Below are 13,066 nucleotides of genomic sequence, written 5' to 3'. Positions count from 1 at the left end.
TGGGAGGGGAGGAAAGCATGCCCTTGTCTCCCCGCCGGGGGAAAAGAGGAGGAGTCTTCAAAAAAAAAAAAAAAAAAAAAAAAAAAAAGGCTGGGCAGCACAGTGGCTCACGCCTGTAATCTCAGCACTTTGGGAGGCCAAGGCGGGCAGATCATGAGGTCAGGAGTTCGAGACCAGCCTGGCCAACATAATGAAACTCCGTCTCTACTAAAAGTACAAAAATTAGCCAGGCGTGGTGGTGTGCGCCTGTAGTCCCAGCTACTTGGAGGCTGAGGCAGGAGAATCGCTTGAACCCGGAGGTGGGGGTTGCAGTGAGCCGAGACTGCACCACTGTATTCCAACCTGGGAGACAGAGTGAGACTCTGTCTCAAAAAAAAAAAAAAAAAAAAAGTAAAGAAAAGAAAAAAAGGAATACTGGAGACTGGGTCATTTATAGAGAAAAGAGCCTTAACTGGCTCATGGTTCTGGTGGCTTCTGCTTCCGGAGAGGCCTCAGGAAGAAGCTTCCAATCATAGTGGAAGGTGAAGCGGGAGCAGCCATCTCGTATGGTAGGAGCAGGAGGAAGGGAGGGAGGAGGCGCCACGCACCTTTACACAGCCGGATCTCACGAGAACTCACGCGCTATCCCAACGACAGTGCCAAGGAGGATGGTGCTGAGACATTCATGATAAACCACCCCCAAGATCCAGTCACCTCCCACCAGATCCCACCTCCAACACGGGGGATTACAATTGGCCATGAGATTTGGTGGGGACACAGATCCAGACCATATTAGACTTGTTTATTTTGCAACTAACACGTGAATCAACACAGTTAACCCAGGAAACCATGTTTCTAAAGTGTGGGGCCATGGATATGGCCTTGGAGCCCTTGTCAAAACCCCTCCCACACCTCTCTGGCCGGGGATCTGGTTTTTTTGTTGTTGTTGTTGTTGTTTTTTGAGACAGAGTCTCACTCTGTTGCCCAGGCTGGAGTGCAGTAGTGCGATCTCCACTCACTGCAACCTCCGCCTTCCGAGTTCAAGCGGTTCTCTCACCTCAGCCTCCGAAGTAGCTGGGATTACCGGCGCGCCACCACGCCCAGCTAGTTTTGTATTTTTAGTAGAGACGAGCTTTCCCTGTGTTGACCAGGCTGGTCTCGAACTCCTGACCTCAGCGATCCCCCTGCCTCCCAAAGTGCTGAGATTACAGGCGTGAGCCACCGTGCCCAGCCCAGGAATCTGTTTTCGAACTCATTGCCCAGGGACACTGCCACCATCTTCTTTTCTGGCTTAATTTTCCTAAAAGCCCTTACTGGTGACTGACTACCCAATTAACATCGACCTCCTGCTGCTGGAGGGATGCCGGCAGTCTCCCACCCCCAGCCATAGTGGGGGCAGTTTGGGGGTGTGCGGGGGAGACTTCGTGGCAGGTCGCTCCGGGGCGGGCAGTGCTGGTGGGGGGCCCAGTGATTCAGGCCCCGACACCCCCTCTGCCTTGCAGGTACCCAAGCCCGGGGCGGACGTGCCCCACCCGTGGGGCCTGGAGCTGCAGGCCTCCCTGTCTCCACACTTCAATCTGCAGGGGTTGTGTGGCGTGGTGCCTGAAGGCACACTGCCCGGGGCGCCCTGGAGAGGCGCGGTGGCGCTGGCAGCGGAGGTGCCGGAGCGCACGGTGGCGCAGTGGCTGGTGGAGGCCTGCACGCAGCCGCCGGAGGAGTTCGTGTGGGCCGTGGCCCTGGTGCTGCTGCAGCTGAGCGCGGCCCTGGAGTTCCTGGAGGCGTGGGGCGCGGCCCTGGTCGAGTTGCGGCCAGAGAACTTGTTGCTGGCGGCACCTCGGGGCTGTGCAGCGACTGGGCACCCGCGCCTACTCCTCGCTGACTTTGGCCGCGTCTGTCTGCAGCCCCCCGGACCCCCGGGCTCCCCGGGCCCCCACGCGCCGCAGCTGGGCAGCCTCCTCCGCGAGATGCTCGGCCTTGCTGCGCCCTCGACCACGCCTTTGACCGCGGGCCTGGAGCGCCTGGCAGCACAGTTGACCCGCTTGCAGCCCTCGGCGTCCCGGACGCGGGGCGCGCTGCAGGCGCTGCTCTGGGGGCCGGGGCCTGAGTTGCGCGGCCGCGGAGCACCGCTCGGTCCCTGGCTCAGGGCGCTCGGGCCCTGGCTGCGGTTGCGCCGCGGGCTGCTGGTCCTGCGCCTGGCAGAGCGGGCCGCAGGTGGGGAAGCGCCCAGCCTCGAGGACTGGCTGTGTTGCGAATACCTGGCCGAGGCCACCGAGTCCTCTATGGGCCAGGCCCTGGCGCTGCTGTGGGACTGAACCCAACCCAGGGCGAACACACCTGGTCCAGGCCTGCCCAGGAGGCAGGGCTGGGGCTGAGGTCAGCGTCTCTATGATCGCCAAGACAACCTCTTCTTGCAGAGCCCAGGGACGCAGCAGAAAGAGCAGCGCCCCCCTCCAGAGTCTCCCCTCTCGTGCTGGCGATGTGGGTCAAGGGCTTCCCAGGAGTGCAGCTACCCCTGCAGGGCTGGGGGCTGGCCAGCGCCTCCTGTGTGGGCAGCAGCTCTCTGAAGCCAGGGCCCCCAGGCCACTTCCAGGTGTGGACACCCCCGCTGATCAGTGTCTCTCTGTGTTCCACCTTCCCCGGCAGCCAGGGCGCTTTTCCGCGGTGGGTCCTGTCATTGTCTCCCTGAGAGGCCAATGCCGGGACCAGAGCATTCCTGGCCCTGGAGCACCCCCTTGTGCTGAAGACGGCCAGCGATTTTGGGCATGTCCCTAGTGGAGAATTGCTTGGTGGTGACACAGGAAGGGAAGGCTCCCTGGGTGGGACCTTAGACACCCAGCTCATCTCAGAGGCGTCTGGACTCACCATCCCTAAAACAGTCCCCGCGGTTCTCTGCCACCTCCCCACAATCCCTCTGCACCCACCCTGCCTCCCTTCCTATTCCTCCATGACACACTAACTTGTTTCCCACCCCCAAGCATCTGTGCAGGCTGTTCCCTCTGCCATACTGTTCCAGTTCCACTTGATCTAAACAAATAAAGGTGCCCCCTCTGGGCCCTCGCTAGCTCCTTACCCTTCGTTCTCCGCCCACTCCCAGGAGCATTTATTCCTCTGTTACTGTCCCCAAGGCTGTGAGTTCCCTGGGGGCAAAGGCCAGGCTTGGCACACGGTAGGTGCTCACTTAATACTGCAGGATGATGGAATAAACAGGCACAGAGGAGACTCACTGGAGGGGAATGCAGTCTTTATGCCTCTGACACACCACACTGCACTTGCCTGTGGCCTCCTTCCTGGAGACTCACAGTTGCCCTTCCATTCCATTCCCCATGGCAGTCCTGGGAGGATCTTTCCAACCCCAGATATGAGGTCCCTCTCCAGCTCAAACACCTCCCATGGCTCCCCAGTGCCTCAGAATACATACAGGTCTCTTCCAAAGTCTCCTCAGTCTCCAACCCCATGTCATTTATCCCTGGAGGTACTTTCCGGCCTCTACGCCTTTGCCCAAGTTGTTTTTTTACGCCGGAAACAGCCCCCTCTACTCTGGTTCAGACTCCTATTCATCCTGCAACGCCTCAGCTCTAACGCCCCTTCTCTGCAGTTGCACTGCCCAAATGAGCTGGGAGTGTCTGTGTTCACATCTATCCTCCCAGCCGACCCCACCATGCTCAAACGGCTGAATATCTCCCTGCCCCCGCTCGCCAAGGCTACAATCTCTTCCAGCGCCTTTCCTCCTCTTTCCAACCGGTTTCCCGGCCAGGCCTGGCCCTGACTTTCCGGGTGATGCTCCCGGATGCGGCCGGCAGGTGGCGCAGCGCCGCGCAAACGGCGGGGGTCGCAGACCCGGAAGCGCTCCAGGCCTTGACGCCGCCGGAAGTGCTCCTGCCCTGAACGGCGCTGCAGGTCCACGGGGGCGGCCAGTAACACGGTGACCCAAAGGAGTCGGGAACAGACATGCCCATGCGCAGGCCCAGGCTGGGGCGGAAGGGGACGCGATGCAGGAAGGGGCTCCAAGCGAACAGTGGCAAGGCTGACGCCAAGCTCAGGGCCCAGGCCTGCCAGCCCAGGGGGTCTCCTCCGTGGGAGGGGTCCTGCAGCTGCCCTGGTGACAAGTCCCCCTGCGACCCCTCTACCCAGGGCCCTCTGTGGTCCCAGGCACTCCTCCCACCAGCCCCCGGCGTCACCACCACGGAGCCATGTGCATCGGGTGTAATCACTTTATTGGTTTTCGGAGAGCAATAGAGGGGATTAATACCTAATCTTTCCAAGTTAAAAGACTAAGACTGTTTCCAAAAGACTCCAAATAAGAAACTTCTCCTCAAAGTACAAGGATAATCTGAATCATCTTAAACCAGCAATAAAAAAGTAAAATATAAATTTTTATTTAGAATTAAAGCAAATACTTCAGTATCACAAACACAATATTAAACTTCAAGAAATATACGCTAATTTGGAGTGAGCATTTATTTGCACAATTACAACATGCGGACAAACCCAGGCGAGATGAGCGAGTCTACGGTTTCCACCCAACCGGCTGACAAGGGGTGGCCCCAGAGGCCGGATGCCCAGCCCCCAGGCGGCCCTACTCCTCCTCCTCTCCCGAAGACTCTCTCTCGAACGTGTAGGCCATGAAGCAAGCGTCGGGTCTCTTGGGGACAAGGGGATGCCCCGGTCTCACAATCTCAAAGCCCAAAAAGCTGAAGGTTCGGAGCAAGGCGGCTGTGGGGGAGAAGCCGTCAGAAACCCCACCACCCAGGAGCCCCCACCCGCCCCCCGCACCCCCGCACCCCCGCCGGGAGACCACGCCTGCGGGCTGAAAATGAAGGTGCATGGCAGGTGCCCCCACACACCCTGCTGCAGGCGATGCGGGTTACCTACCTCTGTCCTCGCGGTTCTTGTGGAAGCAAATGAAGACATGGTCGGCTCGCAGCTGCTCCTCAGCGAATTCCAGGAGAACTGCAAAGCTGCAGCGCATGTCAGTGTCTTGGCTAGCCCGACCCGCCCACCTACCTCCTGGGCCTTAGCAGCTACCCTGAAGCCCGCTCTACTCCAGGAGTCCCCCTGGGGCCCAGATCGTTCTCTGGGTGGGGCCGTCCTGACACCGCAGTGGTGAGCAGCACCGCTGCACCCACCCACGTGCATGCCCCGGGACAGAAAGGCTGTCAGACACTGTCTGGCATCCCCTGGAGGGTGGAATCCCAGGGTACAAACTTGGAACGCGCTTTTTTTTTTTTTTTTTTTTTTTTGAGACGGAGTCTCGCTGTGTCTCCCAGGCTGGAATGCAGTGGCGTGATCTCCTCACTGCAAGCTCCGCCTCCCGGGTTCACGCCATTCTCCCGCCTCAGCCTCCCAAGTAGCTGAGACTACAGGCGCCCGCCACCACGCCCGGCTAGTTTTTTGTATTTTTAGTAGAGACGGGGTTTCACCATGTTAGCCAGGATAGTCTCGATCTCCTGACCTCGTGATCCACCCGCCTCGGCCTCCCAAAGTGCTGGGATTACAGGCTTGAGCCACCGCGCCCGGCGGAACGCGCTTTTTAAAAAGAGACCCCAGAACGGGCGCGGTGGCTCACGCCTGTAATCCCAGCACTTCGGGAGGCCGAGGTGGGCGGATCAAGGGGTCAGGAGTTTTGAGACCAGCCTGGCCAACACAGCGAAACCTCGTCTCTACTAAAAACACAAAAATTAGCTGAGCATGGGTGGCGGGCGCCTGTAATCCCAGCTACTCGGGAGGTTGAGGCAGGAAAATCACTCGAACCCGGAAGGCGGAAGTTACAGTGAGCCGAGATCATGCCATTGCACTCCAGCCTGGGCGACAAGAGCAAGACTCCCTCTCAAAAAAAAAAAAAAAAAGGGGGGGCCCATCCCAACCCATTACAGCGATGGTGGCCCCCATATTTGCTGCCTGAAGGCAGTGCCCTCCCTCATCTGTCCCTGCCCCCCTGGGTAAGCACCCCCCGCCCAGTCCCCGCCCTCACCTGTCCTTGCTCCCCTCAGGCAGCGCGCCGCCCGGGATCTCGATGTAGAGGCTGCCTCCACTCAGCACTGTTCGCCAGTTAATGCGTTTGGCGTCTGTGAGCCTGGACTGGACGTTGAGAATCCTCGTCTTGTCGTTGGACGTTAGTTCCTCTGTTACATTCAGCCGATCATCCTGTCCGGGGGACGGTGCAGCGTAATTCAGAACCCCGACTCACCCCACGGGCAAGAGACCGGCAGCGCTAAGGCTTGGACCTAAGCCGTGTTCAGCTCAAGCAAGGCCTGGGCTGCAGGAGACTGCGCGCCCTCTCTGATGAAACTCAGAAGGGTTCCCAGGATTAAATTCAATCACAGGTACCGGCAGCGAAGTGCACAAGCGCCAGCGGCCCCAGCAGCCCCGCCCACCCCAGCGCCGTACTCACGGAGTAGAATAAGTTAGCTGAAAGATTGTGATCCCTCTGACTATTCCCTCGCCCACCTGGGATCTTCAGGGGTGGGTGAGGGGCATCAGGAGCACCACCGAGGCCCCGGACCCGGGTTACTACAGCAGCGGAGGGAGACCCTGGAACTGAAGGCAGATGCGATCACCAGGCAGCGCCAGGATCCCGGCGGAGACTCCTCCAGGGCGCCCGGCCGGTCTTCGGCCGCCCACCTCTGCCCCGGCCAGAAGACCCCGCCCCGCCCAGGCTGGGGCCCACCCGGCCCCACACCCCCGGGGCTTCCCAAGGGCAGCTCCAACGCCTGCCCCAAGCACCTACAATGGCATCGATCACTGAGCCCCGACGTCTTGGGCGGCGCCGCCCGGAATAGCCCAACCCTCCCAGGGCGGGGGGGGGTCCCTTCCCCTCACGTAGCCCCGCCGGGACAGAGCCTCACCGCCCCCCCGCCACCGCGCCAGCCGGCGCTTCCCCTTTTCAGCCCGGCTGCGGCTTCCCCTTTCCACCCTGCACTGCGGTCAGAATCTGGAACCCTTGCTTGTCCCCGCGAGGAGGGGGCGGGCCTGGCCTGACCTCGCGGAGGACGCGCCCCGCTACTGCTCCTGGCCGCCCCCCGCCCGCCCCCGCGCCCTCCCGGTTGCGTCATCTAGGCAGACGCGGCCCTGCGCCCCGGGGGAGATTTTCACAATCGCGCAACCGGCAGCGCCAGCAGCCATTTGCTGCGCGGTGTAAACAGGCCCCAAAGTTGCCTCCATTTTGCACGGCCCCCAAACCGTGGCACCGCCAGCACCGCGGCCCAACTTCCCGATTCCCGGGACTCAGCGACGCCCACCTCGGAAGACGCACTCGTGGAAGCTCGACCGAAACCCCGCGGGCTCCCCCACAATCGCAGCTGGCACCCGCGTCCCCTGAAGCGGGACGCGTCGTCCCGGGAGGCGGCGGGGGACTTCCCACGGCGCTGTCGGGTTGTCCGAATGCGCGACCCCCGGCTCCCCGACGGCCCCCGCGGAGAACAACTGGGTGCCGTCTACGTACGCGGCCTCGCCCCGCGCGTCCCCGGCCATCCAGACCGACTCGCTCTGGGGCGAAAAACGGGGCCCACGAAGTCGGTTGCGTGCGGGGGCCACATCGAGGCGCAGGAGACCCACGGGAGCTCGTCCGCCGCGAAGCGCTCCCCGCTCCGGCAGCGCACGCTCAACGGCCGGGACCGAAAAGTGCAGATTCACCGGCCCTGCGGGCCCTGCCTGGCCTCGGACCAGCCCCCCAAGGCCGACCCCGCCCCCAACCAGATTGCCCCATCCTGCGCCTCCCAAATCCGTCCAGCTCGCACACTCCTCCTCCAAACCGAATTTCCAGTCTGCGTCCCCCAAATCCAACTCTCTCCCCTCCTCCAAAGCCGAGTCCCATCCTGCGAACCCCAAAAAACACACACGCCTCCCCCACATTCCCCGTCCTGCGCCCAAATCCGACCTCCGACTCATGCCCCACCCCCACATCAGGCGCCCCAGACGGCGCCCCTCAAATCCAACTCCGCACCCGTGACCCCCAAACCCGACCCAACAGCGCTGCCAAGGCCGGGGGGACCTCCAGGCCCGCCCTGCCCCTACCTCGTCCCCAGCACGACTCTGGCCTTGACAAAGGGGCGGATCTCGCGCGCCGGGGACCTATCTGGCGCCCCGAGGACGGCCCCCCGCGGGCCTGCGCTTCTGGAAGCTTCGGACGGGGGCGGGGCGCTCACCTCTCACTGCTGCTGCCTCCGCGGCTATGCAGGCTTAGAAGCGGCATGGTGCAGCTGGCGTGGATGGTGGCGCTGGGTTTATCCCCTTCCTTCTCTCTGGCGAAGCAGTGGCTATTGAGGATCCGCTGCAGGGAGGATTTCACCATCCGGCCGCTGGGGTCCGAAACCAGGAAAACCTCCGCTGCGCCTCTCCGCGCCGCCGCCGCTGCTCGCCGTTCGCAAAATGGCGCTGCTGCCGCCGCCCGCCTTTATAGACGCCGCGCCAGGGCCACGCCCCCCGCACCGCCGGGAACGCGGCCGCACGAGAGGCAGAGCCGCGGGGCCGCCGGGAAAAACAGTCACGCCCGCCCCTTCCAGCGTCTGATTGGTAGAAGGTCAAGGAAAACGGAGAGGCGCTCTGGAGATTGGTTGGTGAGCCTCGGGCCACGCCCCCTCCCGCGCGCGTCCTTCTGCGGGCGCCCGGGGGCGGGGCTGCCATAGCGCCGGGTACGCGCTGCGCTCGCCCTGAGCCGTCCCCGCCCCCACAACCGTGCCTTGGGGCGTGGGCGGCTCGCTGGGGCCGATTTTCGGGGGTCTCCGAGTGCCCGTTTGTTTGTCGTGGTGCACGTCGCCCTCCCTAGGGTCCCTTCACGCAGCGGGACCCCTCCCCTGGGTAGGCCCCCGGGTATTGGGAGGGGTGTCCAAACGCGCCCATCCTCCCATAGGACAAAATTATTTCCAGTAACTCCTGGTAATCATCGCTAATACTGGTTTTATTTTTTTAAAATTTGGTCTTGCAGTTCTTAAAATGCTTCCAGTGTTTTTTAAAAAAAGAACTTCCAATGTTAAAGATATTCAAATTTAGTAAAATATTTCGTGTACAATTTGGACTTAAGCAAAAATTTTACTCCTTGCAGATAAATTCAGATTTTTCCTGTGGAAACTAACACTTACCCTAAGGAAAAACACTACTCCTGGCAGTTAAAATTCAGAAACACATTTCATGTATGAACTAAAATGTGGATCTCCCAAGGAAAAAACGATTTCTTTGGTGGTTAAGTTCGGTAAACTGTTTCGCCTGTTGAGTTAAAATGTGGACTTATCCAGCAAAAATATTTCCCCTCCTGGTTAAACCCAGAAAAAATATCTCAGGTATGAACTGCAGTTTGCGTTTAGTAAGCAAAGATAGAACTCTTGGCAGTTACATACTGGTACATAGGTTGTGTGTAGACTATGAATTTCGCAAAAAGTTGCCACTTTGCGTGAGGTTTAATAAAATATTTTATATTTCATGTATAAACTAAATTTTGTTCTTACCAAGCAAAAATGCTACTTCTGGCAAATCCCGATTTCGTTCATGGTTTTAATTTTGTTTTGTTTGCAACCGGCCTGGCTCTCACCCAGGCAGGAGTGCAGTGGTGCAATCTTGGCTCGCTGCAACTTCCGCCTTCCGGGTTCAAGCGATTCTCCTGCCTCAGGCTCCCAACTAGTTGGGATTACAGGTGCCCGCCACCACGCCTGGCTAATTTTTGTATTTTTAGTAGAGATGGGGTTTCACCATTTTGGCCCAGGCTGGTCTCGAACTCCTGACCTCAGGTGATCCACCTGCCTTGGCCTCCCAAAGTTTGAGGATTACAGGGTGAGCCACCGCGCCCGGCTCAAAAAACAAACAAACAAACAAAAACCCGGCCCACACCCTGAGTGGGGAAGGAGAGAGGAGAAGAATCCCAGGTGCTGGGGCCCTCCTGGTTTATACCGTTTGCCCCATTGGGATTTTATCCTGGTGTCTGGTGTGAGCAGAGAACAGACTCTGTTTCAAATAATTAACTCGGGGTCTCTTCCTTCGGCCCCGTGGACATTGGGCTTGGATTGTTCTTTGGGGTGGGGCATCCTGGGCACTGCAGGGTACTGAGCAGCGTCCCTGGCCTCCACTCACTCCATGCCAGGAGCACCCCAAGTCATGACAACCAGAAATGTCCCAAACATCACCCAATGTCCCTTGGGGGCAGAATGACACCCCCTAGTTGAGGACTTCCTCTGGGAACTGAGGCAAGAGGGTGCTCGAAATGAACGGGTCACGAGTGCAATTTCCAGAACAGTCACGACCAGGGAACCCCGTCCCTCTGTCCTGATTGCAACAGCTCTCACTTCCTCCTCCTGTCCATCTCTAACTCTGATGGCCGCCTGCCAATGATGTGAGGCTTCTAGAAGGGCCACCCCCACACTGGCCAGGCCACGCTGGATGAACGCCAGGATCAGCAACTGTGCCGTGCTGGCCCACCTGGCCGGGCTCCCCGGGAACCAGGGTGGGAGGTGCTTTGCTGAGAGCTGGGGAGTCTGTGACTGGTGAGGGACCCCCAGACAGCAGGGAGAGAAAGAGGCATATCTTTCAAGAGGCTTGAACTGTCTGAAAGGGACAGCAGAGGATGTCGGGTGGTCAAGGATAGAGGGCCCATGCCTAGGTTTTCCTCTGAAATCAAGGTTGAGGGGATAGGGATGCTGGCAGAGGCAGAGAGTATATAACTCTGATTGATTGACTGATTGATTTTTTTTTTTTTTTTTTTGAGACGGAGTCTAGCTCTGTAACCTAGGCTGGAGTGCAGTGACATAACCTTGGCTCACTGCAACTTCTACCTACAGGATTCAAACGATTCTCCTGCCTCAGCCTCCCGAGAAGCTGGGACTACAGGCATGCACCACCATGCCCGGCTAATTTTGGTATTTGTAGTAGAAACAAACTTTCACCATATTGGCCAGGCTGATCTCAAACTCCTGACCTCATGATCTGCCTGCCTCCCAAAGTGCTGGGATTACAGTGTGAGCCACCGCGCCCGGCTGATTGATTTCTGAGACAGGGTCTCGCTCTGTCAGCCAGGCTGGAGAGCAAGGGCATGATCTCAGCGGCTCACTGCAACCTTCACTTCCCAGGTTCAAGTGATTCTCCTGCCTCAGCCTCCCAAGTAGCTGAGAACTACAGGCTCACACCACCATGCCCAGTTAATTTTGGAATTTTTAGTAGAGACGGGATTTCACCATATTGGTCAGGCTGGTCTCGAACTCCTGACCTCAGGTGATCCACCCACCTCACCCTTCCAAAGTGCTGGGGTTACAGGCATGAGCCCCCGTGCCCAGCTGACTCTGATTTAAAAAAGGATATGTGGGCCTGGTATGCACTTTGGGACGCAGAGGCAAAAGAATCACTTGAGGTCAGGAGTTCAAGACCCGCCAGGGCAACATAGCCAGACCCCATCTCTGCAGCAAATTTAAAAATTAGCTGGGCATGGTGGTGCACACCTCTAGTTCCAGCTACTCCAGTGGTGAGGCAGGAGGATCACCTGAGCCAGGGAAGTCAAGGCTGCAGTGAGCAGTGATCTCCCGACTGCAACCTGGGTGGCAGAGGGAGACCTTGTCTCTAAAAGAATTATAATAATAAGTTAAATAAAATAAAATGTAAACAGGTAAAAATAAAGAAGGATTGGGGCTGGGCATGATGGCTCACGACTGTAATCCCAGCACTTTGGGAGGCTGAAGCAAGAGAATCGCTTGAGCCCAGGAGTTGGAGACCAGCCTAGCCAACATAGCAAGACCCTATCTCTAGGTTCTCACTTCGTTGAGAATTTTTAAAATTTCTAGAAATTTTTTTTTCACTTCTCTTTTTTTTTTTTTTTTTTGAGACGGAGTCTCGCTCTGTTCCCCAGGCTGTAGTGCAGTGGCGTGATCTCGGCTCACTGCAAGCTCCGCCTCCCAGGATCATGCCATTCTCCTGCCTCAGCCTCCTGAGTGGCTGGGACTACAGGTGCCCACCATCGCGCCCGGCTAATTTTTTTGGTATTTTTAGTAGAGCGGGGTTTCACCGTGGTCTCGATCTCCTGACCTTGTGATCTGCCCGCCTCAGCCTCCCGAAGTGCTGGGATTACAGGCGTGAGCCACCGCACCCGGCTAGAAATGTTTTTTTAATTAAAAAAATTTGATCAGGCGTGGTGGCTCACACCTGTAATCCCAGCACTTCGAGAGGCAGAGGCTGGGCAGATCACGAGGTCAGGAGATTGAGACCATCCTGGCTAACACGGTGAAACCCCATCTCTACTAAAAATACAAAAAATTAGCCGGTGTGGTGTCGGACACTTGTAGTCCCAGCTACTAGGAAGGCTGAGACGGGAGAATGGTGTGAACCTGGGAGGCAGAGCTTGCAGTGAGCCGAGATTGCCCCACTGTACTCCAGCCTGGGGAACAGAGCGAGACTCTGTCTCAAAAAAAGAAAAAAAAAAAAAGAAAAAAGAAAAAAATTAAAAATTTTTAAATTAGCTGGGATTGGGGTGGGCACCTGTGGTCCCAGCTACTTGGGAGGCTGAGCCAAGAGGATCACTTGAACCCGGGAGGTCAAGGCTGCAGTGAGCTGTGACCACACCATTGCACTCCAGCCTGGGTGACAGAGAACGACAGTGTCTCAAAAAAAAAAAAAAAAAAAGAAGAAGAAGAAGAAAGAAAAGGAAAAGGAGAGAAAGCAGGAAAATGGCCGGGCGCGGTGGCTCACACCTGTAATCCCAGCACTTTGGGAAGCCAAGGCAGGCCGATCACGAGGTCAGGAGATCGAGACCATCCTGGCTAACACGGTGAAACCCCGTCTCTACTAAAAATACAACAAAAACTAGCCGGGCGTGATGTTGGGCACCTGTAGTCCCAGCTACTCGGGAGGCTGAGGCAGGAGAATGGCGTGAACCCGGGAGGCGGAGCTTGCAGTGAGCTGAGATCCGGCCACTGCACTCCAGCCTGGGCGACAGAGCGAGACTCCGTCTCAAAAAAAAAAAAAAAAAACAGGAAAATAAAGAAGAATCTTGGCCTCCTTTTCTCCCTGTGTTCCTGCCTGGCATTACGTTCAAGCCTGGCTCTGTCCCCTGAAGAAAAACTCAGAAGACCCGTGAACTCTTTTTTTTTTTTTTTTTTTTTTTTTTTTTTTTTTTTTT

At 57.8% G+C, this 13,066-nt stretch overlaps 2 protein-coding genes across 2 annotated transcripts in view; one reads left to right on the top strand and one right to left on the bottom strand.

Moving 5' to 3' along the window:
* The window catches only part of PEAK3 (PEAK family member 3), an 8,964-nt gene extending 6,363 nt beyond the window's left edge, over positions 1-2,601 (top strand). The window contains exon 2 of the mRNA XM_025367728.1: positions 1,482-2,601. Within this exon, the coding sequence (XP_025223513.1) occupies positions 1,482-2,291 (810 nt within the window). The 3' untranslated portion in view covers positions 2,292-2,601. The remainder of the gene's footprint in view (positions 1-1,481) is intronic.
* Positions 2,602-4,176: 1,575 nt separating this feature from the next.
* OAZ1 (ornithine decarboxylase antizyme 1) lies at positions 4,177-8,341 on the bottom strand. The gene is given in 6 exon segments (XM_025366600.1): positions 4,177-4,692; positions 4,852-4,937; positions 5,951-6,123; positions 6,371-6,457; positions 6,459-6,516; positions 8,124-8,341. Coding segments are annotated over 6 exon segments (687 nt in total). The 5' UTR covers positions 8,270-8,341; the 3' UTR covers positions 4,177-4,555.
* Positions 8,342-13,066: the final 4,725 nt, after the last annotated feature.

Source organism: Theropithecus gelada, chromosome 19 (assembly GCF_003255815.1).
Source record: "Theropithecus gelada isolate Dixy chromosome 19, Tgel_1.0, whole genome shotgun sequence".
Classification (NCBI taxonomy): Eukaryota; Metazoa; Chordata; class Mammalia; order Primates; family Cercopithecidae; genus Theropithecus; species Theropithecus gelada.
This window is presented reverse-complemented; position numbering and strand designations above follow the sequence as displayed.